At 31.4% G+C, this 26924-nt stretch overlaps 1 protein-coding gene across 3 annotated transcripts in view; it reads left to right on the top strand.

The window, feature by feature from the left end:
- Window positions 1–209: 209 nt before the first annotated feature.
- Window positions 210–26924, top strand: part of alpha-Cat (catenin alpha) — a 68339-nt gene continuing 41624 nt past the window's right edge. The window contains exons 1-9 of one of the 3 annotated variants that reach the window (XM_035350281.2): window positions 210–362; window positions 793–934; window positions 11581–11598; window positions 11693–12049; window positions 16964–17083; window positions 17163–17252; window positions 22453–22635; window positions 22855–23058; window positions 25697–25930. In XM_035350281.2, the coding sequence (XP_035206172.1) occupies window positions 827–934; window positions 11581–11598; window positions 11693–12049; window positions 16964–17083; window positions 17163–17252; window positions 22453–22635; window positions 22855–23058; window positions 25697–25930 (1314 nt within the window). In that variant the 5' untranslated portion in view covers window positions 210–362; window positions 793–826. Of the gene's footprint in view, window positions 363–780; window positions 935–11580; window positions 11599–11692; window positions 12050–16963; window positions 17084–17162; window positions 17253–22452; window positions 22636–22854; window positions 23059–25696; window positions 25931–26924 lie in introns of those variants that run through there. The other 2 variants (XM_035350282.2, XM_085814053.1) reach the window with 2 other exon arrangements.

Genomic DNA, 26924 nt, shown 5'->3' with positions numbered 1-26924 from the left:
TGTTATATGCCAGACAAAACTGATATTTTGGTTAAAATGACGGGATGACCGGGAAATGCAGAAAAAGGGTACTTTGTCATTACTAAACAATACACGGGCCTCAGCCTAGTCGTAGAACAAACAGCTAATATTTACGAGAATAGAAATTAAATGACTCGAATAGAAATTTTGGATTAAAGTTTTCACAGTTTCTTAGATCTGAGCTGTATATTATATTCTGCGATACAAATCAGCTGAAACAAGCAATTTACGAAACTTCCGGTAGCGCCATATTGTTAGTTTGACGGAACTGTGTTGTGTAGGCTGAGTACTGTGTTGCGAAGTGCTTTAAGGAAATAAAGCGGCATTACGAACTTTTGTTGGTAATTTAATTTTATTATATTTTCTGAAGAGATTTTGAATAGATTAGTGTAATACGTACATATCATCGTACAATCTTTCAGCGGTATTATTATTATTATTTTTTTAATTTGTGGAAAAGGAATGCGATTGGTATGCGGTTATGATGCATACTTCTATTGTATTAGCTGTGTTTTCTCAGTAGCTTAGCTTTGTTGGAATTTTGTTTGTAAATGGTGTTCTGATTTATTTATACATTTGTGAAGCGATCTGATTACTTTGAAATTTGATATCTAATTATTTCCACCGGAAATTCATTTTATATCAGTTTTGGGCGTGTGTACCAAAACAAAAGTTGTCATTGTGCATTAAAAAAAAAAAAAATTCTGATAATTATCTTAATATATGAATTTTCAGATTTTATTATACACTAATATTAAGTTTTAATTTTAGCTTTTATAAAACTGGAGTTCGTAAGTAGTGTAAAATGACAGCGGATCTTAATTTAAGCTCTGTAAATTTGAAATGGGATCCCAAGAACTTAGAAATTCGGACAAGAACCGTAGAGAAAACTTTAGAACCTTTAGTTATTCAGGTGAGTTAAAATTATATTGGTAGTCTCTGCTTTTGACCTCCCTGTTTTTTAAAGTAATTTATTAATAAAATGAATAATTATGATTATGATAATACCTGTAATCATCGACTTGCTCTCATATTGCTTTGATAGTTATTTTGATAATAGATTAATAATTTAAATTGCAAACAAAGTGATAGAATTGTAATTTTCCTGAAGTTGTTTCTTAAGAAATGAGACATTTCGACATCTTGCTTTTTATGTTAATCTTTGAATCTGATTTCATTACACTCTTCAATGTGAAAATGAATAATGTGTTTTGTGTTTGATTTCTGTTTTTATCATTTTCTGGCAGTTATGTCCAATTTGTTAAGTCTACTAAATTTAGAATAATATTTTTCTGCAATGCTTAGCGAGTGTATTTTTAAAAATCTATTGTGTATTAGAGTCTGTATCAGTTTGTATGAGATTTTAGTTTTATTATTTATTTATTTGCTATATTTGTTAAAGTGGCTGCCATTTTTAGTCAAAATTGGCAAACTTCCTCCTCCAGTTTGTTATGGCAGATTTAAAGCATTGCACACAGTGCCACTTTTGAAGAAAGTACAATTTCTTTGGCTCTAGTCAGTGCTGCCATGGAAGCCCAACTGAATCCTCCTGCCACAGGATTTCGAGGGCCCACCCTATTACTTCTGAGCAGTTTCACGTACTCTTGAAATCTCTCTTCAAAGTTCTTTGCAAATTTCCCTCACGGTACTCGTTTGCTATCAGTATTTAGCCTTAGGTGGAGTTTACCCCCCCGATTAGGATTGCACTCCCAAGCAACCCAACTCCCAGGAGATCGCATCCGAAGGAGACCTAGCAGCTATGGGCCTCGCACCCACTCTGGGTAACAGCCCTGGTCAGGAGGACTTGCTGCAGAGTCAACCTCCTGAATGCTCACTCCTATACGCCACATTTTCCAACACCCTAAGGGTGCGGAATTCGGCGCTGGGCTAATCCTGGTTCGCTCGCCACTACTAAGGGAATCCCTGTTGGTTTCTTTTCCTCTGCTTATTTATATGCTTAAATTCAACGGGTCGTCTAGTCTGATCTGAGGTCAATCAATATATGTTTTATTTCGTGCCCGTGTTATACACGAATTCATTAGAGTATACACCCTTCAATCAAGCCATTTTGCACAACTTTTACCACTTCTTTTTTAACTGATGGAAATTATCTATTTTTCGTTAAAAATTTTCTGTAAATGAAAAGTTAAACCATAACTCTAATACTGGCTGATCTTTTATATGGAATTTATATAAAATTTTATGTATTCTGCAAAATTTGTTAACAACTAATACCATTGAACTTGACTAATAAGTGAAAAATTAATCCATAACTATTGTAGTGGTTAATCTTCCATTTGACCTTTTTTTATCATCAAGTCGGAGTGAAGTATTTCTGACCAGCATGTCATAAACACTAAGAATGTAATATATGGATGGAAAATGAACCATATGTATATCTTCTCAACAAAAAGTTAAGGGTAAAATCCTAGTAGACAGTGCAGCCTTGGCGCGATTTTGAAAATTATCGCTAACACCAAAAAATTACCAAAAGAACGTCTATGTATATATAGTGATAGTATACTATACACTATATGCATAGTATATACTATGTATAACTATATATATTCTTTGAATACCCGTTTACTACTCATCGTATATGTCCCGTTTTTACTGCTCATCATAAAAGTCGCCAAAAGTAGCCAAATCCCGTGTGCACCGGATACTAGGATTAAACCAAAGTTAAGTATTTGGCCATACTTCATGCTTGTATGATCTTGCACTTTTTTGAGAGTTGAATCAGTGAACTACTATTTTCATATGAAATTCTAAATGTTAACATTGTAATACTGTATTTCTTCACATATCCCCTCTTTTTTTTACTAATTTTATTGTTCAGAAATTGAGAGAGGAAAATGTGTGAATAATATAATTTCTGAAGGACACGGTTACTGTAAGAATATAACGAATGAAAAGTAGTGTTGAATAAGCTATAGGTAACTATCATAATACTCTTTCCCTAAAAGAAACCTACATTCCAACAAAAATACTAGGGCTAATCTTTGGAATATGGTAACAGGTAGTTTGGCGACATTTTGGTAAGGCGATAAAGGTTACTAGCTAGGACTTTAGCAGTGTACATGGATAAAGTCAAGAGTGTGCGCAATGCCATTTTTGTGCAATTCTGGGATGTTTTTTAAGCGAAAATAGGTCGACGTGTACATGGATGATACCGTGTATGTGCAATTCTTACAAACGCGGCAAGCAGTGGGCGATTCTGCACTTTCTCCCAATTTCGCACCTAATCTTCGTCATGATTAAGCATTTTTGTTCCATAAAAGTTCTAGTATAAGCATACTTCGGCTAGCAGATTGTTGGAAAAAATGTTGAGTAAAAAAAAAAAGCCTTTACTTAGCGAAAACAAAAAGGTGTCCAAAACAAAACTAGCAGGTTGCTGTAGCAGGGCTGGTCGCCACATTTTCGTTAAAAAACCGCCAAGTTACCATAATCCAAAGATTAACCAATACTAGTAATGACATGTGATCAGATATTTTCATTTATATTTCCTTGTAACTGAAATCTTGCCTGTTCTAATTTTTGTCTCGGCTATTCTTTGGGCTTGAAATCATCTATTAATAATTAGAGAATGTAAATGAGTAGCTGACTTAGCAAAATTGTAGACTGAATGTCAGTTAGCTTTACTGTAATTGGTTCGTCATTGTACACGACTGGCATAAAATTTAACAGTTACAAGGTAGGGGCTCAGCACGAGCTTTGCTAGTAGTTTGCAAGGGTTTATCTTTGTAACTAAGATGAAAACGATCACTACGTGGATGAATCTATTTCAAGATTTAAGGGAAGTTGTTCTCTGAACACTTTGAGGAAGAAGAAAATTATGCAAATATTTTTGAAGTTTTCAGAGTATAGTTGCTAAAAATGTGAGGAAACATGATTCTAATATTATATTATTGGCATTATATGACGGATTGTGTTTGTGTATTCATTTTTTGCAAAGAAACTGCGAATGTTAAATAATTAAGTAACTCAGGTAAGCTAATCAATCACATTTTACAAGCTCCATGATGTGATCCGATCATGTGCATAATAGGTAAAGAAGTTGATAGCAATTACGGCTAGCATTTTGAAGGTGATAACTCTGCATTCCAGATGCAGAGAAAAACTCTTAAGTCAGACACTTCCGATGAGTTAGTGAGATATTGAATACTCGCTGTATAACCACCGAGGAAACCAGGTGTTAAGGGCTTGGTAGGCGTGTAGTAACATCAGGAGTAGACGTTTCTAATAGGCTGAAAGTAAGGCATTAACAAAAAATAATTCTGGATTGACAGGAACGGGAAAGAATTGTACCAAATGGAGTATTAAATAAAATTTATAAAAAGTTGTAACAATGTATTTAACTTGATTATATATTTATAGTACAGTCAAAAGTCGTTAATCCGGACTCGTCGGGACTTCGGCGATTCCAGATTATCATTTTTTCCAGATTATAGATCATCAGTTTAAATCTGGTAAGATGGCATGCAGAAATTATAAAATTAAAAATATAAAACCGTAATTTATGAAATAAAGAACAATTATGATCTAAAGAGTATCAAAATTTACAAAAAAAAAAAAAGCTTAATATTTATTTGATTACTTTATTAAACATTTCTTTCAATGTAAGTTGTTTAAGTTGCTTCATTTTTTATGTGATAATACATTTTCTTTAATTCTATAAACAGACATAATTTCTTGTTCAGTTACAAAGTTCCGCTGTTCAAGTCCTATAATTGCTGTGTCGAGAATACCGACTAATTTGTCAAACGAAATTTTTTCGTTTTCAATAACCTCTGTCACTTTCTTCGCTATCGGAAGCGAATTATAATGACAAGGAATTTGATTTAAATCATATCAAAGACGGAGTACATCGAGATGAAATACTACATTTAGTAAGGAATTATAAGCCAAATAAAATAAAAACATCTGCCCTGAAGATAAGGATAGTGCTGACAGATCAACTTCCAATTCATTGCGCACCCGCAGCGTTAAAGATAAACAAAGTTAGAAAAACAAACGTTAAAGTTTAGATAAACAAAGAATATGCCTTTATCAATTTTTTTGCAGCAATTCCACTTTTTGTTTAATGGACTTCGAAACATACTTTCGCTTTGTAGATCCTTTACATATTAGTAAATATATATCAGAAAGTTTATTTGACATAATTGAAAGTTCAAGTTTACTTTTATAAACTTACTCTAACAGTGTGCAAAAAATAATAAGCCGAATCCAATTCAAAGATTAAGGATAAACGTATTTTGTGCACGCGCATATTTGCAGCCGTAAAGGTCTTACGCGCATGCGTCAATGAGACGCATGCGCAGAAAGTTTGTAGCTTTGAGGTCCGTATTATAGATCATTCCAGATTATGGGTGTCCGAATTAACAACTTTTGACTGTATTGTGATTTATAGTATTAATAGTAATGTAGTGGAGTTATGCATGCGTGTAATGTATGCTCTACGCATGTGCGCATTGAAAGAAATGTTTATAATAAAATGAGCAAATAAATATTAAACTTTTTTTTTTTTTTTTTTGTAAAATTTGATACCCTTTAGATCATAATTGCTCTCTATTTCATAATTTATGGTTTTATATTTTTAATTGTATAATTTCTGCATGCCATCGTACCAGATTTAAATTGATGATCTATAATCCGGAATCGCCGTAGTCCCAATGAGTCCGGATTACGGACTTTGTACCGTATAATTTTTGTTGGCTGCTCCTTTGACTTTTTAACCTTTTAACTGTCAAGTTATTTTGATGATTTGGTTGCATAAATTGTCAGTTTTTTCTTTATTCCAAAAATGAAATGCTTGCCTCTCAATATAAAAAAAAAAAAAGCCACACACTCTGAACTTTACCCTCTATCCTTTGAAACCTTCAGTAAAGTGCTGCCATCTGATGAATTGAAACCGAAACAAACTTCTCACGATATATAATAATCGGGTATAACAATACAATGCACTCAAACAAAAAATTAGTCCGAGTAATACTCGGGCGTGACATTTTGGAATACCAGTGCTGTCCCCGGGATTATTTCGGGCATGACAGTTAAAAGGTTAAGTGAATATAGATCAATGTGTACATGGACAAAGTCAAGGCAATGCACAATGCCTGGTTTGTTCAATTCTCTGATTTTTTTTTAAGTGAAAATAGGTTGATGTGTTCATGGATACCGAGTTTGTCCAGTTCCTTGACTTGTTATTTTGGATAAAAATCGGCGCTACAGAAATCCAAAATCACAAGCCAAAAAATTGCACAAACTCGGTGTCCGTGTACCACCAAAAATCTCCAGTTATCTCCAAGGGGCATCCGTAAGGATATTTTTACCCCTCTTCCTCTAACTGAGTTAACAACGACTCTCGCAGCATATCTTGGTAGATGCACCCATTAATCGATTTTTCCGAGAAGGGGGAAAAAAAAAAAAAAAGACCAAAAACATAACTGTTGGAAATAGTGCAGAAAATGTTTACCTTTGGAGAATCAAGCTCATGTCCCATTACACTATGTGGATTTTCCGTGCCCAAAAATCATAAATTATGGTGATTAAATTTGCCAGAAACGTGAAGAGTAATTTCATTAATAAATGCAGGTCTATTCGCAAAACCATCTACTCCAACTTATCTAGCAAATTCTCATAGAAAGCTTTATGCAACTTTTTGTCAAAGTTTTTAACGCTTACACCATCTGAAAGGTGTACGTCTGGGACTGTAGACATAACGCACGCCACACTGTTACATGAGGCATACTGAGTTCAAAACTCGCATGATGCATTGATTTAGTGGGACTTTAAGAAACATTCCATGAATTTTTTCAACTGTCTTGGTTTGGGCTGATTTTCTTACACAAGCAGCCAGTGTCCATGAAACTGCTTCACCCACCATTCGAAGTTGTTACAACGCAGTGGTTCTTTACCAAATTTCACATTAAAATGTTTTTGAATGATGACAGACACCAATGCTGTGCTATATTCCAAAATGCTTCTCCGCATTGTGCTTTCTCCTGATGGACGGCACCATTTTGATTAACAAAGCCTGTAGCAACGGTTTTGAAACCGTAAGTTTTTTTGCTCTGTTACCAGATAAAACTTGTGTGATTGTAGTTTCAGATTCAATTTGTTTTGTCTTATTAAATCAATTGTAGTATTTCTACTGTGCTATTCTTTTTGTCCCGTTCAATATGAAACACCCTGTATATTGACAAATGTGAAGGCTTTTTTTTTTTTTTTTTTTATACAATAGTATTGTGAGTATTCAAATTAAAACTTTCAATTAAGTTATGGAAATGAATCATAATTTATGAAGTGGTACTGCAATTTTGTTTTCTTAATCTTTTATCAGGATGATAATCTGCCACTCTCTTTTTTGCATTAATATCTGTCTTAATTACATGTCTGAAGCTTCACTTTTTGTCTGTCACAGTATATGAATTGTAAACTTGTAATTGTGGAACTGCAGGTGCATCCATTCTGTGTTTTATTCAGTAAATTATAAAAAACAATAAATGTATATGGGAATATCCACTATTTGTTATTAAAAGAAATAAGCACTCTTAAAGCAAACAAACAAAACAAAGTGATTATGATCATCATGTGTTCTACATCATGCAGAAAATCTTTATGTGTGTGTTTGTGTATATAGTATAAACAGGTTGAATCTGAACAAGTGGGCAAAACTTTAGAGGGTGATAAAGGCAGCCATACAAGCAAATGTATGGTTAGTACCCAAATGGCGAGCTGCTAGGTGGCATTGTAAGTGGTATAAAAGGGTTGGTCCTCACACTCAGCAGCATTTTCTACTGTGGTTTGCCGAGAGGATGGTTGGTTTATATATGGACCATGAAATGGCCAGTATGCATTTCATGTATGGTGCAGCAGACGGGAATGTGAGTGAGGTACAGAGACTTTACCAGGACAGCTTCTGATAAGACACCCTTTAAATCGGAAAACATTCGAACATTTGCATTGCCAGCTATGTAAAACAGGATTCTTCGCAACAGCCAAGCAAGACACAGTGTAGCAAAGGAGCGTCAGGACACCACAACTTGAAGAAAACATTCTGCGAAGGGTGAAAGATCAACTGAGAGCGATACCACGCGAGCGATTTCCCGTACTGTAAACGTGTGCCAAATCACAGTTTGCCATGTGCCACAGGAGGAAGGAATGCAGAAGGTAAAAGTGCTGTCACCAGTGGACCATCAGACACATGTCGATTTCACATGTTGGTACCTCCATCAGAATGCAGAGCAGCTGGATTCTGGTGTGCATGTTCTGTTTACAGAGGAGTGCACCCATGAGGGTGTTTTTGATACCTACAACTCACACACATGGTATCTATGCACACACATGCCATATTTTCTTATTCATCCAGCGGCGGCTCTCCTTAAATGTTTGAACAAGGATCCAGGATTGCAGGAATGCTCTCAACATATTTATTCTATATTTAGAACATTGTGCTCCATTAGACCTTTAGCTGATATTTACACACACACACACACACATATATATATATATCACAGACAAAAAGAACTAATACAGTACAAAGTCTCTAATCCGGACGTCCATTATCCCGAATGATCTATAATCCAGACCTCAGAGCCACAAACTTACGCATGCGCATAATGCATTTACGAATGCACATTTGATACGCGCATCCGCTACGCAAGTGCATATAGCCAGTAAAGCGTTTACCCATGCGCGCTTCCGATAGTGAAGAAAGTAACAGAGGACATTATTGAAAACAAAAAAATTTCGATTGACAAATTAGTTGGTATTCTCGACACAGCAATTACAGGACAACAGTGGAACTTTGTAACTGAACAAGAAATTATGTCTGTTTATAGAATTAAAGAGAAAGTATTAGCACAAAAAACGAAACAACTTAAGTTGATAGAAATGTTTACTAAAGTAAACAAATAAATATTAAGCTTTTTTTTTTTTTTTTTGTAAATTTTTATACCCTTTAGATCATAATTGCTCTTTATTTCATAAATTACGGTTTTATATTTTTAATTGTATAATTTCTGCATGCCATCTTACCAGATTTAAATTGATAATCAATAATCTGGAAAAAACCCTAATCCGGAATCGCCAAAATATCGACGAATCCGGATTACGGACTTTGTACTGTATAAGTCAAACAATAAAGTTAGATGTACACTTCTAGAAAGTTGATCATACTGCAGAGATTCAGAATATTGTAGATGCTCAGTGAAGTAATTTGGAAGAATGTTAAAGTTTTTGAGCTGGTAAAATTGATAAAAAATAGGAGAAAATTGTGCAGTTAACCCGGGAGAGATCGCGCGGGGCACTGAGTCACCCCATGCGTCGAAAATCAACAATCCAGACCGGAAACATTTCATGTTAATGAATCATCCTTCTAGTATCCTCCTGTCTGACACTCCCCTTGGAATGTGTATTGTTATTTTTACTTGTTTTTCCTTTCTCCCAGAGAAGCAATCGTTTCTTGGAATGCATGAGAGAACGGGGTGATTCAGTCACCCCGTGCGACCGTCATTGCTTCGAAATTTTTCATTAGGAGCAGTTTAGCTTGTTCTAGCTTCGTGCTTTGAGTGTTTTCGTTACTTGTCTGTTGGATTAATTTGATAGATAATGGCTTACAAACGTAAATTTACAGAATATGAAAAAGAGATGGAACGTTTGAGAACTCTATTAGATGAAGTAGAGTCTTCTGACGAAGAAATTGATCAAGATAGTGAAAATGAATCTGATGAAGAAATATACAGTTCTCACGACAGCGAAAGTGAATTTGAGCAGAAAGATGAAGACGACAAAAATCCTGATTTAGAAAAAAATACTTTTTTTAGCAAAAACAAGACAGTTTGGCAAAAAGGAAAACCAAATCAAAAAGTGAAAACATCTTCTCAAAATATAATAACTCATTTACCAGGATTAAAAGATACTGCAGGCAGTATAACGGAGTCTCTAGGAAGTTGGGAATTGTTTTTCAATGCTAAAATGATACGATCCATTGCAGAGTGCACAAATATTTATATTGAAAAAATATCCGTAAATTACACCAGAGAGCGAGATGTCAAAACGACAAATGACGTGGAAGTTAGAGCACTTTTTGTGCTTTTATATCTGTGCGGCTTGCATAAATCGTCAAATACGAATGCGCAAGATTTGTGGGCTACTGATGACCAGGCATTGAAATTTTACGGAACACAATGTCGTATAAAAGATTTATATTTCTTCTCAGGTGTCTACGGTTATACAATGTGACCGATTGTGAATCTCGGAAAAAAGTGGACAAACTGGCGGCTGTAAGAGAATTTTTTGCCAATTTCAATGAAAATTCCCAAAAGGCTTACATTATTGGTGAATACGTCACAATCGACGAAAAATTAGGAACCCTGAAGAGAAACAAGGCTGAAATTCCCACCGAGTTTGTCGAAACAAAAAGTAGGAAAGTTTATTCTTCTATATTTGAGTTCCAAAAGAACATGACATTAGTATCGTATGTGCCTAAAAAATCAAAATGTGTAGTTTTGTTATCTACAATGCACCGCGATGATGCCATTGATGAAAGTGATGATACGAAGAAACCAGAAATAATTCACTTTTATAATGCAACAAAAGGTGGAGTTGACAAAGTTGATGAAATGTCATCATTATATTCGATAGCTCGAAAAACTAACAGATGGCCGATGGTCATTTTTTATTGCGTATTGAACGTCGCTGCAATAAATGCCCGAGTTGCCTTACTGTCAACAAAAACCCCTCCCTTACAATATAGAAATAGGAGAAAATTCGTAAAAAATTTAGCATTATCTCTTATACAGCCCCACATAGAGATAAGAAAAAATATGCCAATACTTCCTAAAGTGTTTCGTGAAAGCATCAAAAATGCCACTTCTAATGGATCAGAGGAAGGTCCATCAAAGAAACCAAAACTCAACAAAGGCCGATGTGCTATGTGTCCAAGGTCTAAAGACAATAAAACTACAATTTCTTGCAAAACATGTGATAATTTTTCATGTAAAATGCATTCTTTCTCTGTTTGCCAGAGGTGTATGCTGATTCATTATCCCTGATTAGGTATGTATTTATTTTGAATGGAATTTTTTCTTAAATATTAAAATAAGTTTTTTTAAGTAAAGACGTATAGTTTCTTAATGAAATATTGCAATTATTGTTTATAATCAAATGGTTTTTATAAAATTTATAGCACATATTCCTAATAAAACTGATTGGGGTGACCCAGTCACCCCGCGCGATCTCTATTGTCAGTGACGGGTGCGCGCCTTCTGCCGGGTTAAATAACGTATAAATCACTACGTGTATTTGAATTTCAGTATAAGTCATCTGAACGGATCAATCATTTTGAACATTGATAAAAAATAGGAGAAAATTGTGCAGTTAAATAACGTATAAATCACTACGTGTATTTGAATTTCAGTATAAGTCATCTGAACGGATCAATCATTTTGAACACTAGTGTACAGTTTAATATTATATTTATCCATTTTCTTATATTAAGGCATAAAAATGTATATAACTGAGTTACTTATTGCTTTGTAAACCTTCTTTTACATGCAGCTGTTGAATCCAATAAAGGTAAGTGTTGTTTCACTGATAGAATTCAATATTTGAATCTATTCAGATTATTATGTTTCCCTGATTGTTATCTAAATATTCATAAACTTTTTAGGTTACGACATTAGTTAACACTAAAGGTCCATCTAAAAAGAAAAAAGGCCGATCAAAACGTGCTCATATATTAGTAGCAGCTGTTGAGAAGGCAACTGAAAATTTTATTACTAAAGGAGAAGAAATAGCACGGGAAAATCCCGACATTCAACCAGAAATGCTCTTAGCTGTAGATGAGGTTAGGAAGACAGGAGAAATAATGAGCAAATCATCGAGAGAGTTTGCGGAAGATCCTTGTTCTTCAGTAAAGAGGGGTACTATGGTTAGAGCTGCAAGGAATCTTCTCTGTGCTGTTACTCGACTCCTTATATTGGCTGATATGGTGGATGTTCATAGGCTTTTAAAATCACTGCGATCGGTATGCATTTTATTATTATTAGCTTTTTATTTGTTGGTTTCACCAACAGTTTTTCTTATATGTGTTGAAGTTTAGTGTATTTGTATTTTAATTTAGTTACAGTTCATTTCTGAAGGAAAGTAAGGTTTGATACATTTATGGTATTTATTTGATAAATTAATAATTATTTTAATTTATAGTTAAAATTACCAGAATTCTAGTTATGTATCATCGGTTAACACTGAATTTTGATTTTCCCATTTAGTGCTCTAAATATACTGCATTGAATGGAAAAATCAATGCTGTATTCTTTTCCCCTTAATATTTCATGTTTCTAGATACTTAAATTCCTGGACTTAAAAATTCATTTTTGGAGGTTTGATAACATTTCTTCACATATTTGGGTAAATAAATAAAGATTAATATTTGGCTGAATAAAATTGGAAAGATTTTATGTGACTGTATCGTGCATTTTTTTTTAAAGTTTTATTTCACTAAATTGTCATGATTTGTCATTAGCAAGTATTCATTTATTTTTATTACTATTTTATGCTTTAAGTTTTATTCAATAATAAATTTGATGTTATTGGGTTCTCTTAATTAGTTTCATTAAATTTTAAAAACATTGAGTTCTCTTAAGTCTGGGTAAAGAAAAATTTCTGATATTTCAAACTAAAAGCTTGCTGTCATTGTTTAGTTTATTTATGCTTCCCCCCCCCAAAAAAATTTTTTTTTTTAAACTGCAAATGAAATTCCATTTAAGTAACAGTTTTTAATTGCTATTTCAAATAAATTTATGTTTCTTTTTATAGCTATTTAAATAAATAAAATATTTCAACATATTTTCGTGAGTAATTTTTATCTTGCTTGATTTTTTTATTTCTTGGTTTATGAATGTTTTACAGTAGTGATCTTTTAGGGGGAAAAGTCTTTTCTAAATAGTATTGAAAATTAAATAATTAATTTTGTATATATGTGCTTGTTTTTTATGGCACTTTAAAGTTTATGTTACATTTCTGTTTCACATTCCCTGTTTTTTGGCTTTTAGTATATCAACTAATGAAGATAAGATTAGTCCTAAAAGAGGTTTGTATTAGACTGTCCTACAGAATATAAAAGTCTTTCAATACATATTTTAATACTTCTGCATACATATATATGTACATAATGATTAAAAAATAGCTAGCGAAAATGTGAAAGTAGGTTGAGGAAATCAAAATAAGCAGATTTTGTAATGGAGTGAGTGTGCAGAAATGGTGCATTGAGTTGGTACTGGCTGTAGTGTAAGGTAAAAGCATTCTGTTGGGTTAAATCATCATTCTCCATATGAATTCTGAGTATTATATGTTGTTAACATGACACAGAAGTCATTGACAGGCAATTTATATATGCAGCAGCAGCAAAAGTGGAGCACCTACTTAAGGAGGTACAGAAAACATTTTCTAAGTACTTCTCAGCAGCTGTTCTGCTTCCATCTGCAGTCCCATGCATAAAAGTAATATCAGTGAGCTCCACATTCATGTAGTAATGCATGTCAAACAGAATTCACATGGGGTGTGATAATTTATACCAGCAGAATGTTTTTACCTACTGTTTAGCATTATTCCTTTCCTGTTTTGCACATCATTCCAGTTGATTTTCAAACTCTTTCAATGTGTTCTCCATTGTTTGGGGCATTTCATTATAATGGCCTTAACCTCTAATAATGACCTCATAATTAAGGTCATATGTTACAGAATTTAGCTACCTGCATAAAGAAGCTTAGAAGTGTTGTTATGAAAGACAGAGCTGATCAGAAAATTAACTCCCATAATATTCCTAAGTTTTTTTAAGTGGGAAATTTGTAAAAGATCATGTTTATCACGGAAAATCATAAGCTAGACTCAAGCTTTCAGAAATATTCTGTCTTTTTATAGTTGAAATTACTTAGCATATTCAAAGTCACAATGCTCTTTTCTTTTTTTTTTTTTTAGCTTATTCAAAGTCACAATGCCTTTTTTTTAAAGGTTCTCAGTTATGATTCTTTGGATGAAGAGAGTGAAGATCATTTATCTATATTGATTATTTATCTATATCATTCATGTCAGCTATCTTCTCAAGATTTTTTTAGCAACTATATTAACTTTTAAATGACCATTTCCTTTTTCTGAAGATGTTTTGCAAAGAATGTGAACGTTACATTATACACAGTTCCTTGCTTTAAGTTTTGGTTTAATTTTGTTTATTAATTATGGCAAATCACTCGAGGGCTATCTGCTTAAGGGGAGAGACGTCTTCATGAAGGACTTTCTAAGGGAAACTGTTTGGTATACACATTACACATAGGCTGCTGCATGAAAATGCCCATGCAGCTAGCCTGTTCAGCGGGATTTGAATCTTGGAACAAACTACCATTATTCAGCAACTTGACAGCTTGGCTGCTCATATTCATTCCTTGCTTTACAATTTATCATGTGCAGACAAATTTTAAATGGTTATAATGGTTTAAAAGTAAATAAATTTATTTTACTATATTCTTGTGAAACAATTTTGTGTAATAGTGTATTTTTAAATTTGTGTGAAATTTTCAAGGTTTAGAGAATTTAAGCAATATTAACAGAAGATATATATTAATAAAAAATGTATGGTTTACTTAAATCTATATATGTATATACTTACCCCCAATAAGTAAAATAGCCATTAATCTAATCAAATAAGTATAAAATAATGTAAATGCAGTAATAGGGTGAGAAAAGAGAAATCTGGCAATTTAAAATTCCTAAATCATTTGGAGAGGGGAAGTAGAATTTGCCCCAAAGTGAAGGTCCTGAAATGAAGTACAAAAGTTCCCTTAAGGGTGAAGTTTGGATCATATAATTTGTCATCTGACAGAGTGATGCATTCATCTGTTATGTTTTTAAGCAAATAGTGAAGTGCACTATGAGCAATGGCTTAAAAGGTTGAGCAGCAAATTATGCTGTAGTGTTGCATTTAAACATGGGATTGGGGATCGTTAAAACAGTAATGCACGAAATACCGGGGAGTACATTTAAAGAGACTGAAAATTGAGTGGAATGATATATGTACCACTAAACAAGCTGTGCAGAATTTATTTAAAATTTAACGCATATGCCAAAAAAATGTTTGTACAATTTGGTGTAATCCGAATGAGCATGTTCATCACTATTGTCTCCAGAATTCACTGAGACCACCCCTTGCATATCAGAAGTTTGTAATCTGATGACAACTTTAATTTAATGAGGGTGAACTAATTTGCAAAATTAAGGAAAGCTTTTAACATGTTAAAATTATAAAGTTTACTTATATCTCTTAAATATATATATATATATTAAGGGGTGTATGTGTATTAAATAAATATAGTAATTTCAAATAAACCTGATTTTAAATTTCAGATTAGTATAAAACGGTGCAAACAATCAGTGTACAAAATTGACATAAGTAAATTAAATAGTCTTGTGGTAAATTTAAGTTAATTTCAAGGAAAGAAAAATGTTTAAAAATATTAGGTAAAATAAAGCTGAACAAAAACAAGTATTAATAAATAATCATTGAAAAGATTAAAAAAGTGAGAAAACAATTTTTTTATATAAAAAACTTCTTACAAAAATAAAAATAGATTTTATGTTGTATCTTGAGAAATGTAATAGAAAATTAGCCCGTGCCTGAGCTAACCATTGTACATTAATAGTGCAACCCTGAATTAAAAAAATTACTTGGCCTAAATTTAAAAATATATTTAATTATCAATATAAAGCAGAAGTAAACTCAAGAACAACAACAATAACAACAACAAAAAAGTGAGGAATATAGTTTGAAAAGTGGTTTTAAAGTTTTTAAATTTTGAAATGTGGGTGCAAACAAAAACTATAATATGGAAAAGGCAAACAAAATCTGACAGTAGAATATAGTCAACAATATACCAAGAAACTATATTTCTTATTGAGGATATCAATAAATAAATAATAGAAATTATTGAGTATAAACTGTACAAATCAGTAAAATAAACTTAGATAGAATTTTTAATTGTAATTAAATTGAATAACTAACCCCCCCCAAAAGGGGGAAAAATCCCTAAAAACAATTTAACCAGAGTATATTTATTGTGTAGAGAATTTAGTGCCCGCTTAAATCAAGCTAAGTATTTAATATTCTGTATGTAACATACTAATTACATATATATATATAATTAAAACTATTTTAGTTAGAAATGTGGAGGATGCAAATTTTTTTGCCTTAATGGTTTCTTGATGTCTTCTTGATGAGAATGAGGCTATACCAGCAATGCTGCTCTGTTTTTACAAAATTAGTAAGAAAAATGTGTTGAGAATTACAGATAGATTTCTATTGAAAAATGAAATAAGTTTGAAAAGTTAAAAGAAAATATGATTTATGTGTCCTGTCGTTCATATGTCTTTAAATTGAAATAAGAAAAGAAAAGTAAGAAAATATTACAGAAATATAATTATTACAAAATTGGAAGACTTTTGTCTATACACATATACATATGACTATACACACGTTTCTATATATATATAGAAATAAAATAATTTTTAAAAGGAAAATTTATAATCCTTCCAAGATTTTTTTGCGAGAGATTTTAATTGGTTTCAGTGTTTCCTCCTCTTGATGATGTGGCACTGAAATTGATTGAATTCCTTCTCTTTCATTTTCTTTTTTATTCATTAATTTGTTTTTATTTGTTTGAAGAATTTTAGTTTTGGTGTTTGCTAAATATTTTTTTACATTTATAGGATTTTTTTAATTTATTGCTTATGAATTTCAGCTTTTGGTCTTTATGAAAAATTGGTTCTAAATTTCTTTATCTGTATGTGTGTTTATGATGTATGCGTTGACATGTATTATATCTGATATATATTTCTAATTATTTGTTTCGTGTTAATTTTAAATGACATTAGTTTTAACAAAATTTCTCAGGTTGAAGATGATTTAGATAAAGTTAAAAATGCATCTAGCCAGTCTGAATTGATGAAATCATTCCAAGATTTTGGTAAAAACACTGCTGAATTAATTCAACAAGCTGCAAAAAGGCAGGCTGTAAGTATAAATTTTTAAACTATTCAAAGTTAATTAATATGTTTGTGGAATAAAAGTTGAAAAAATCTTTTGTACTTAGGAATTAAAAGATCCTAGATTAAGGGATGACTTAGCTGCAGCAAGAGCTGTTTTAAAGAAGAATAGTATGATGCTTTTAACTGCTTCTAAGGTTAGTATATTTTAAGATGTTTTATATTGAGATTGAATAGTTGTTAATTTTTCTTATATTTTCTAAATGTTCTTTTCAATTTTTTTATTCATTTTCATTTATCCATACTTTTTTTAGATTCTGATGCTTTTCAGTTGTTGAGTTGTTTAGTAATAATTTTTTATGTTTTAAATTCAGAAAACCAAAAGTCCACATGGATTCAGATCTAGAGTTATTCAGATATTAGAACTTTGCAGATTTTATGTCATACATAAATAATTAAGCATAATAAAAGTATGAACCATAATAAATAAAAGCAAGTTTTAAAAAATCACATAAAATATTTGTTCACTTTTTCAATAAAGTAATTAAATACATTATAACTGTATATGAAAAGAAAATAAGGGATTAAAAATCAATTATTTTTTTCATTTTTCATACATCTGTTTCTGTAAACAGATGTATGAAAAATGTAAAACTGTATGCGGGACCTGCAGTAGAGGGTTGCAAAAATTTTTAGTAGTTTTGATATTTCTTTAACTTTTTATAATAATTTTACAGTTACCATATGTTTTTACACAAAGATAATTCAATACAGACAAAGAAAACGTTTCAACTCATTCTTTTTATAATATAAACAATCATTTTCCTTGCTTTGCATGTAACGCTGTCATTTTGTCTGTTACTTTATAACGTTGCGCGCCTCCAACTTGCACGCAACCAAGAGGTGACTGTGAAAGCTGTATAAAACACAGAGTCTTGTAAAGGGTTTAAGTCCCTTTTTATTCAACGTAATAAATTACAATTGCGTCCTCTTGACGCTTACAGACGGTGCCAACTCAGCAGTCAAATAAAAATAATAACCTGAAAAGAAACTAAAGACAAGATTCTAACTACGAGGCTCTCACTAACTCACCGCGTTTTACAATACCGCTGCTAATTCAGCAGACTTGAAGCTCACTGGAACGATTAACACTACTTCCCTCCAAGCACATAGGCCGAAACGCGGGGTCCTTCAAATTCTCGCTAACTACCTCCGCGCTCGCTAAGTAAGAATATCACACACCGAACTCGTTTCCTTCTATTTAAATCATAATACTTCCGCTGATAATTTGAATCCTTGCGCGTTCTACTAAAATTTACATATTCTGGCATTGGCAGTTCCAGGGGAAAGTAAGGCTTGACAGGAAAGATAGTTTAAACTTAAAATAAATGTTAGTTAAAACAAATATAAACCCTACAACTTATTTAAAATTTGCACATTGTTCTATGGCTTAAAATTAGAAATTAAAGTTTATGACCTAAAATTGCAATAGTATATTACAGTACACATAAAAAAATTGACATTTTCACTTGCGCAGGTGTCGGATTTGCGCAATACTTATGGGGTTCCATAAAATTTTTGTAAGTATTATGGGGTCCTGTGGGTCTCGAAAAAAATCTCGGTGATAAAAACGGGTTGCAACTGAAAAAAGTTTAAGAAACCTTGGTTTACAGTAATTAATTTTGAAATTTTGGGATGTTTTACTTTGAAGCCACCCACCTTCTCCTGAAATCGTACAGATTCATTAATCATTTCCTAAATAGCTACACAGATTAGTTTTTTGAGGAAGGTGTTATTGTTTGCAGGAAAATCTTTAGTTTATTTGAAGCTTACAGTTCTGATGTAACAAAATTGTTTTTAGTTCTAATTATAAGTTAAAATTTCTAAACTTTTCTGTTAATGGGGCAACAGTCATCACCAAACGTAAATGGTGTCATGAAATGTATTGGAAATCCTGAGGATACACTCAAGACACATCATTACTCAAAAATATAACTGAATGAATATTTGAGAAAAATATAAAGTTTTGCAAAGCAAATAATTCATCAAACTAGTTTTGAGTTCACATTTTTTTTTTCTCTCTTGCCTTGATTATTACCTGTAGCACTATTGTAATGCTGTGTTAGAATTTAATGACAGATTCTACATATTTGACAGTTGCTAAATTGTAAACTCCATGTAGATTCCTTCATCAAAATCTCACGTAGAAAGTATATGGATCAAGACATGGTGACTAATAATGAGTGATGACGTTTTGAATTTTAAAATTGTCGTCGTTGCTATGCTTGTATAATTTTTTTTTTAATATTACATTTTAGGTGCTGCTGCATTAATCAAAGAGTTGCGTAACTGCCAACTACTGCAGCTGTTCATAAGATAGAAGTAATCTTCAGTTATGAGTACAGTTTTAGTATCATTTTTTTCCCAGGATAAGTATTTGGCAGGTTTTAAAAGCAATGATGAATAGAATATAGTAGTTTGCTTCAATATTAGCCCTACCAATGGACTGGGGTCCATAAATAGGTAGACTGATTGAGACGGCCTTGGCCAGCAGTAGGCTGTAGTGTTCCAGAAGAAGAAGTGGACTGATAGTTCATCCTGGGTTCGAACCCAAGTGAATGGGGGGGATGCACAGCTGGCTTTCATAGTTTTCCTCATATGTAGTATGAATATGTGTCTGTTCCCTTAAAATGTCTTCTGCAAAGATGTTGCTTCTTTTTGGCAGATAACCCACATGTGCTTTGTCATGATCAAATAATCTACCATTATTTCATGTTCAGTATTATATGATGAAATCTGTTAATGTCCAAAATCATCATTTCTGTTTCACTGTTGACATCTAAGAGATTAAATTTCAGGCATTTATGGATTTGCAGTCTTCTACTGTTTAGGGGCGTTCATTTTTGCTTATAAAACACATTATACTTTATATAAAAATAATATATAAAATTACTAATTGAACTAATTTCAGTGTAGATAGGCATAGTATATCCATTATGATATATAATTTAATTACCAATGCTTTGCTAAAATTTTAAATGTTCATTATTTATTAGATATGAAAATGTGTAATGTTTTTTACAGCTAAGTAACTTTTATACGGAAAACATTTGCCTTATTTGTGCTACAGATACAATTAAAATACAATCAGAATCTCCATTGAAGGCATTCTGGAAAAAAAAAAAAAAAGAATAAGATTAATTATCAGTATTTGTCCATGCAGTACAAATATTAAAAACATTCTCAGTTTTGTCAAAATATTCTTAATTATTTAGAAAGAGGGTATAAAATTTGGCTTTATATAATTTTAATTTAATAAAAGTTTTATTCAAGGTAGAAATGTAAGTGTAGGTAATTCTAAGTTAATTTTCATTGTCTGTCTGTCTTATGAGCTAAAATTTAACATATTGTTCTATTTAAATTGTGCTTATTCAAACTTCTGTGAAGTCTTCTAAAAAGTTATCCTATTTAAATACCTGCAGCTAAGGCTGTTTTAGTTCGCGCTGATGAAGTAGACAGAAGTGCCAACAGAACTGAGTATGCTGTATAGTTTTTAAGTATGTGAATTTACATGTAAATATTTGATTTGATTAGTTTTCCTTCTGATCGGTTTAGATGTTATGTTATACCAAAAGTTTTTAATCCGTGTGCTTTCAAAAGCTTTATTTCAATCTTCAATCAAAAGCATAAAAAATACTATATACAGCAATAAAATTTATGTAAATAAATATCAAAATCACTTCTCATATATATTCCAAAGCACTATATTTTTTTTATTCTTAGACAGTATAGATTTTAGAGTACATTGTGAAATTTCAGTAACTCCAGAATATATAACTCTAAGCAAATAAAATAAAGGAAATGAAACTTAAACACCCAATAAGCAACTTTTATCTTTTCATCCGTAAAATGGTTGTGTTAATGTTTAAGTACCAGAAATGCAGAATGTGAATGACTGATTTTCTGATATTGTTTTAGGAAAACCATGTTCTTAAAAAGTTATGCTGTATGTATCACTGGCTTGGCAAAAAATGCCTTCTTTTTAATATTATGTATTTGATGCACTCAAAGTTTATTCCCCATAACCTCTGCTTGCTAATGAACTCAATTATTTGAGATCAATTGCCATTGACCGAGGATGTTCTCCTGTGGTCATTGATAAACGCTTTTAAAATATTTGCTTGCCATCAAAGAAGACATTCCACTACCAGATATATGAAATTAATAATCTTGCCGTGCTTACATTTTATCCTTCTGTCAGTTATAAAGTTGCACGGATTCTTTAGAAGTTCAATTTTCATGCCATTTTTTTGCCTATCAATAAAATCCATGGTTTGAGTCTGAAAGATTCTATTTCTGACTTTAATTCTTGGGGAATTTATAGCGTATCGTGTCAGTATGGCTTGAAATACATTGGCCAAACTAAAAGAACATTAAAGTTTCTTATGAAGGAATGCGATTCTTATGTCCAAAAAGGCGAAATTAACAAATCTTGTATAATAATTGTTAATAATTGTTGGACATTTGATCATAATTTTGATATCGGGTCTGCAAATATATAATTCAGAAAGCTTCTTCAATTGCTGAATTGGATTTTCTTGAGGCTTTTCTTATTCACAAAGATTTATATTGTTTAGTTAATGACTTTAATTCCAATCCAGTCCTTGCTGACACTTTTAAAATTCTATTAACTTAGTTTTTAAATTTTGTTAATATTTTTGCTGATAGATAGCACTACCTTCTCTTTCCCTTTACTTTAGAGTATAATAAATACAACCGTTATGCCCATTGCTTTCGAATCTTCTAGATTTCTTTGCTCCTGATAAAGCAAGACCTATACCTGTTAACCCTCGAAATCGATTGAGATCTTGCCACTCAAGGTTGTTGTATTACTAATTATATGTTGTATAATTGAATTCACCTGACTTCCTGACTTGTATATAAATAGTATGCTCAAGTTTATAATATTTTATAATTCCTGTAGTTTGGATAGACATTGATAATAGAGTTGAAATTTTTTTAATCTGTTAGATTAAAAATGAAGAAAAAAACTTTAACAAGGATAACAGTTGGGATTTCCTATGTTCATTCTTAATACTAGAGATTGGACAGATTCTAAATTTTCTCAAATTTGAATCTGAATCTTGGAAGATTCTAAAATTTAGATTCAAATCCTTCACATAGAAATAATAAGATGAAAACTTAATGTAAAAGTTTTAAATTAAAATACACTTTTAGTGAAAAATCAGTTTTTATTCTGTGCATTATGTATATAGTCAATGGATATTTTTATTTTTTATTTTAATTTTGTAAATATCTTTGCTTATGTTTATCTACATTCTCATTATGTGTTATAGTTTTCATCTGAATTGTAAAATGTATGCAAATTTTCTGTAGGTTTATGTTCGTCATCCAGAATTATCTGCAGCTAAAGAAAATCGAGACTACATTTTCCGTCAGGTATGTGAAGCTGTTAACACAATTAGTGATGTTGCTCAAGGAAAATCTACAAGTGGAGCATTAGGTCAACCTCCATATGATGGCCCAGGAGAGTTAGCTGCTGCTTTAGACGAATTTGATGTAAGTTTTCTTTTAATTATTTTTTCCACTAAGTTTTAGGTGTGGATTTTAATAATCTGTAGCTGATGTTTTGTTTTAATGTATATTTTTTCTTCTGATTTAATATTCTCTTAAGAATTTTCTTAAACATCTAACAAAGTTTTAATAATGTTGGTAGCAAGAAGTGTATAAAAAGATTAGAGCATTTATGAGCTTTTAAAATTAATTTTGTATATCTAGGAGCGAATACTGATTGATCCTCTAATGTACAACGAAGTTCGTACGCGTCCTGCCCTTGAGGAACGACTTGAAAGTATCATCAGTGGTGCTGCTTTGATGGCTGATTCTTCGTGTACAAGAGATGAACGCAGAGAGCGAATAGTTGCAGAGTGTAATGCTGTTCGTCAAGCTCTTCAAGATCTGTTGTCAGAATATATGTCAAATGTAAGTATTTTATATTGTTTACACAGTGATGAAACAGTATGTTGGTTATGAGAAAAAATAGAATTTTAGATGTTTTGATTATAATAATTAGCTATTCTAAATGCTATTTATTATCTTTGATGCAGAAGGTAAATTTTTTTTTTTTCCAACTATTCTGTATTCAATAAAAGTTCTGTCCATCATTGAAAATGTAACTTTAACTCTGGAGACTTGACTAAGTCAACTTTCACAGCCTTTATTAAGAAGCCAGTTGTGAGAATAGTAATGATGAAATAAATGTTAGTAATTCTGTTATTATTATGTACTAAAATAAATGCATTGCATAAAACTATTATACAAAATTGATTTTGCTGCTTTAAAGAGCTGGGCTATGATATCGCAGCCCATTAAGTATATAATCACAAGTTAGTACCTAAAACTGAAAATTGAATTTAGTAATAAAAAAAAATTCAAACAACTGAGATCTTGCTATGTGATTTCTGGTTAGTTGTAATTTTGATTAACCTTTTCGCTATAGATATAGTCCACTTCATGGAAGAAATAATGTGGAGACAGTGCCCCATCCTGCACTAAACAAATATGAGTGAATGGTCATTCTTGATATGGGAGCATAACACTAGTTCTTATTACAACATTACTTCTTACACATTTCAAAGATGTTGATTAAGATTTGAGACAATTTAGGCAGACATATTTGTCCTTCTTCAGTCACCCCTGTTTCTTCATAAAATACTATAAATAATGCCATTTCAAAGCTTCAGTGTTGCTGATGGTACACAGGAAATTACAGCCATTTGAAAGTATAGCAGTGGTTTTCATTTTTTATGCTTATGTGTGGCTTCTGGAAATTTATATATAACAGGCATGCATCTTGTTTGTTAGTAAAATGATACTTTTCAGTTAGAAGTAGTATAAAAAAAAATACTTTGCTGGAAAGACTGAAGAGTTGCTAGGTGTTTTCACCTATTTCATGTATTGTCAAAATGTGTGATGAGCATATGAAATTTAAATATGAAGCCATTTGCAAAGGAATAAAAAAATTCCAAAAGATACTTTTAATCATGTTTATTATTTTAGAAAAGCAATTTTACTGTAGTTAATAGGCACTTCAAGGCAGTCATGACCCTCTGTTCTTATTTACAATAATAGTGTGTGTCATCTTTACCACACAGAGCAGATAAGATTTTAATAAATTAGAAAACTGGGCCCTCTTCAGCAGTAATCATTACCATGGTTATGAGGCTACCCGAAAGAGAAAAATGACATTGAAATACTATTCTGAAGTAACAGATTATAATTAAAATTAGAGAAGCAGTCATATAGCATTTTAATGCTTAAAAATTAAATACTTTGTAGAAGTGAATCGAATTTATTTAGAAGCCATACAATTTTGCACTGAGATATTTATTATATTACACAGAAGTATTATTTTCAGACAATTTTCTAGTTTTTATATAAATCCCAAGGGATGATGAAGAAAGATTAAATGTTAACTCACAGGATGAGAAATACTAGCAGGTTTAATTAGAAGTCATTTAAACGATGTTGTGATCTTTTGTAATAGATAATAATCAGTTAGTCTGTAAATAATACATAGAATTTCAAATGTCTTCTTCCCCTCTTTTTAACTATTATTCAATTTCTGGAGCAGACTGTAAAAGTTATTAATTAAATATATTATAAACTATACAAAATATATATTGTATTAAAAATAAGGTCAAAGTTATAAAGAGGTATACACAGCTGCATAGATAGATATTTCTCCCTCAAGATTAATAACATTTGGCAACTTCTCAGAAATAAGAAATCAGCTGTTATTAAAAAAAAGAAATATAAATCATTTCTTAAATGTATAAGAATTTTAATAATTAATTATTATAGTTATTAAGAAATCTATATAATTTCTTTCTTAATTTCTAGCATTTCATTAAGGAGTAAGTATCAGTTTTTGAAAGCCATAAATACTGTACTAGATACCACCCTCCATCCCCCCCCCAAGTTCCCTGTCCTTTACCACTTAATGTCCATTGATATTTTTTTCTCTTGATTTCTGTTGATTTCATTTCTGAAATACTCTTTTAAAACAGTTTTGAAAACAAATACAGAAGAGGATAGTTGTATTTATTGCATCTTAAAAGACTAAAAAAAACAGAATTAAAAAAAAAAAAAAAGATTTAAAAAAAGAAAATATCGTAAAAGACCAAACACCAGGCATAAAACTAAAAAATGGCATTTAGCTTAGGCAGAGCATATCTACTTTGGGAATGCACATGTATTCACATGAATTCAATCAAGAAAGATGGATATTGAGACTTCTTAAAAATATGTATTTTTATATGCATGAATATCTGCATATAATGCAATCTTAGTTTGAAACATTGTTAAAATTACCTATAAGGTCTGGTAGTTTTCCCATTGATGAGCAATTGAATGACAGTCAGTAAGTAGTCTCCAGACTATATGGTTAAAGCGTAAACATTATTCTATATGGTGCTTTCTTTGATTATTTCTAAAAACTGGAAATTATTTTTAATATAATTTTTTCAATTCTTTATTTTAATATGCAGGTTATCATTGCAGTTTTGTGGAACCATAATATTTAAAATTCTTAAATGTAATGCTAGAAATATGTTTTCAGGCTGGAAGAAAAGATATGTCTGAACCATTGGACAAAGCACTCGATCACATGACACGAAAGACCAAAGATTTAAGACGACAGTTGCGAAAAGCTGTTGTCGATCATGTATCTGATTCATTCCTGGAAACAAATGTGCCTCTTCTGGTTCTTATAGAAGCAGCAAAGAATGGTAATGAAAGAGAAGTAGAGCAATATTCTCAAGTATTTACAGAACATGCAAACAAATTAGTTGAAGTAAGTAAAGAAATTAGTTTGAATTTTTCTTCTCAAAGTTTTGGATGTGTTCATTTTGTTTTATATACTATGTGTGTGAAATTTTACTTTCTTAAGAAAATTACTTATAATTCTTAAAATTAATAAAATTTACACTTTGTATATTTTTATAAAAAGGTAATGTAAAATGTTGAACTTCAGTTTCTAACTTGTCATGCTGTTCTGCTACTTACATTTATTTTGCTATTTAGATGTGGGAAATATATTTTTTTAAAGTTTAGAGTATAATTATTCATGTTTATAATAATTAATCATTGCACTTAAAAGTACGGGTATCTCTTACTTTACAAAATTTTACTTGAAAGGCGTACATTGAAAGAAAAATTTCACTTTTTCACTATTTATGAAGTGATTAAGACCAGTATAGCTTTGATTTTGAAAGTGCTTGCAGTATATGTAGTTTTGTTATATATTTTATGTGCTAATAAAAATAAGAACTGTAAACTAAGACGAGGTATGTTAGTCCAAGCAATGGGTTCATGTCATATTTTTGGCACACATTGCCATTTTAAATGTAGTAGTCTGTTAAATGCAAAGAATGTTAAAATAATAGAAGATAATTTTGATTTTTGTCTTTTCTGGTCTGTTATAGCCAAATTTCTGACAGCACAAGCTAATGTTCTGTTGTCACTGTCAATTACTACTAAACTTTCAAATATTCTAAAATGTAAAAGGTTAATCTCTGTTTACTCTTTTATTTCTAATGTTAAAGGTCATGTATGCATCATTCCATTTTTGCATTTAGTATTACTTTATTTTTTATGTATTTCTTGGTATGATAAGCTTTTTAAGAGCCTGTGAATGTTCAAAATCTTTTGTCATGTAAATTATTTATTTATTTATTTTGTCTCATGGCATTTCTCTAACAAAAAGTTATAATGTTTTGTAACATGGAAATGCTTTACTTTAATAAAACAGATGTATTTCATGGTTACACTTTTTAGATAACATTTTG

Source organism: Stegodyphus dumicola, chromosome 3 (genome assembly GCF_044657685.1).
Source record: "Stegodyphus dumicola isolate Sdum_Otavi_A_Nest chromosome 3, ASM4465768v1".
NCBI lineage: Eukaryota > Metazoa > Arthropoda > Arachnida > Araneae > Eresidae > Stegodyphus > Stegodyphus dumicola.
The sequence above is the reverse complement of the archived record's forward strand: the minus strand, read 5'-3'. Positions and strand labels throughout refer to the sequence as shown.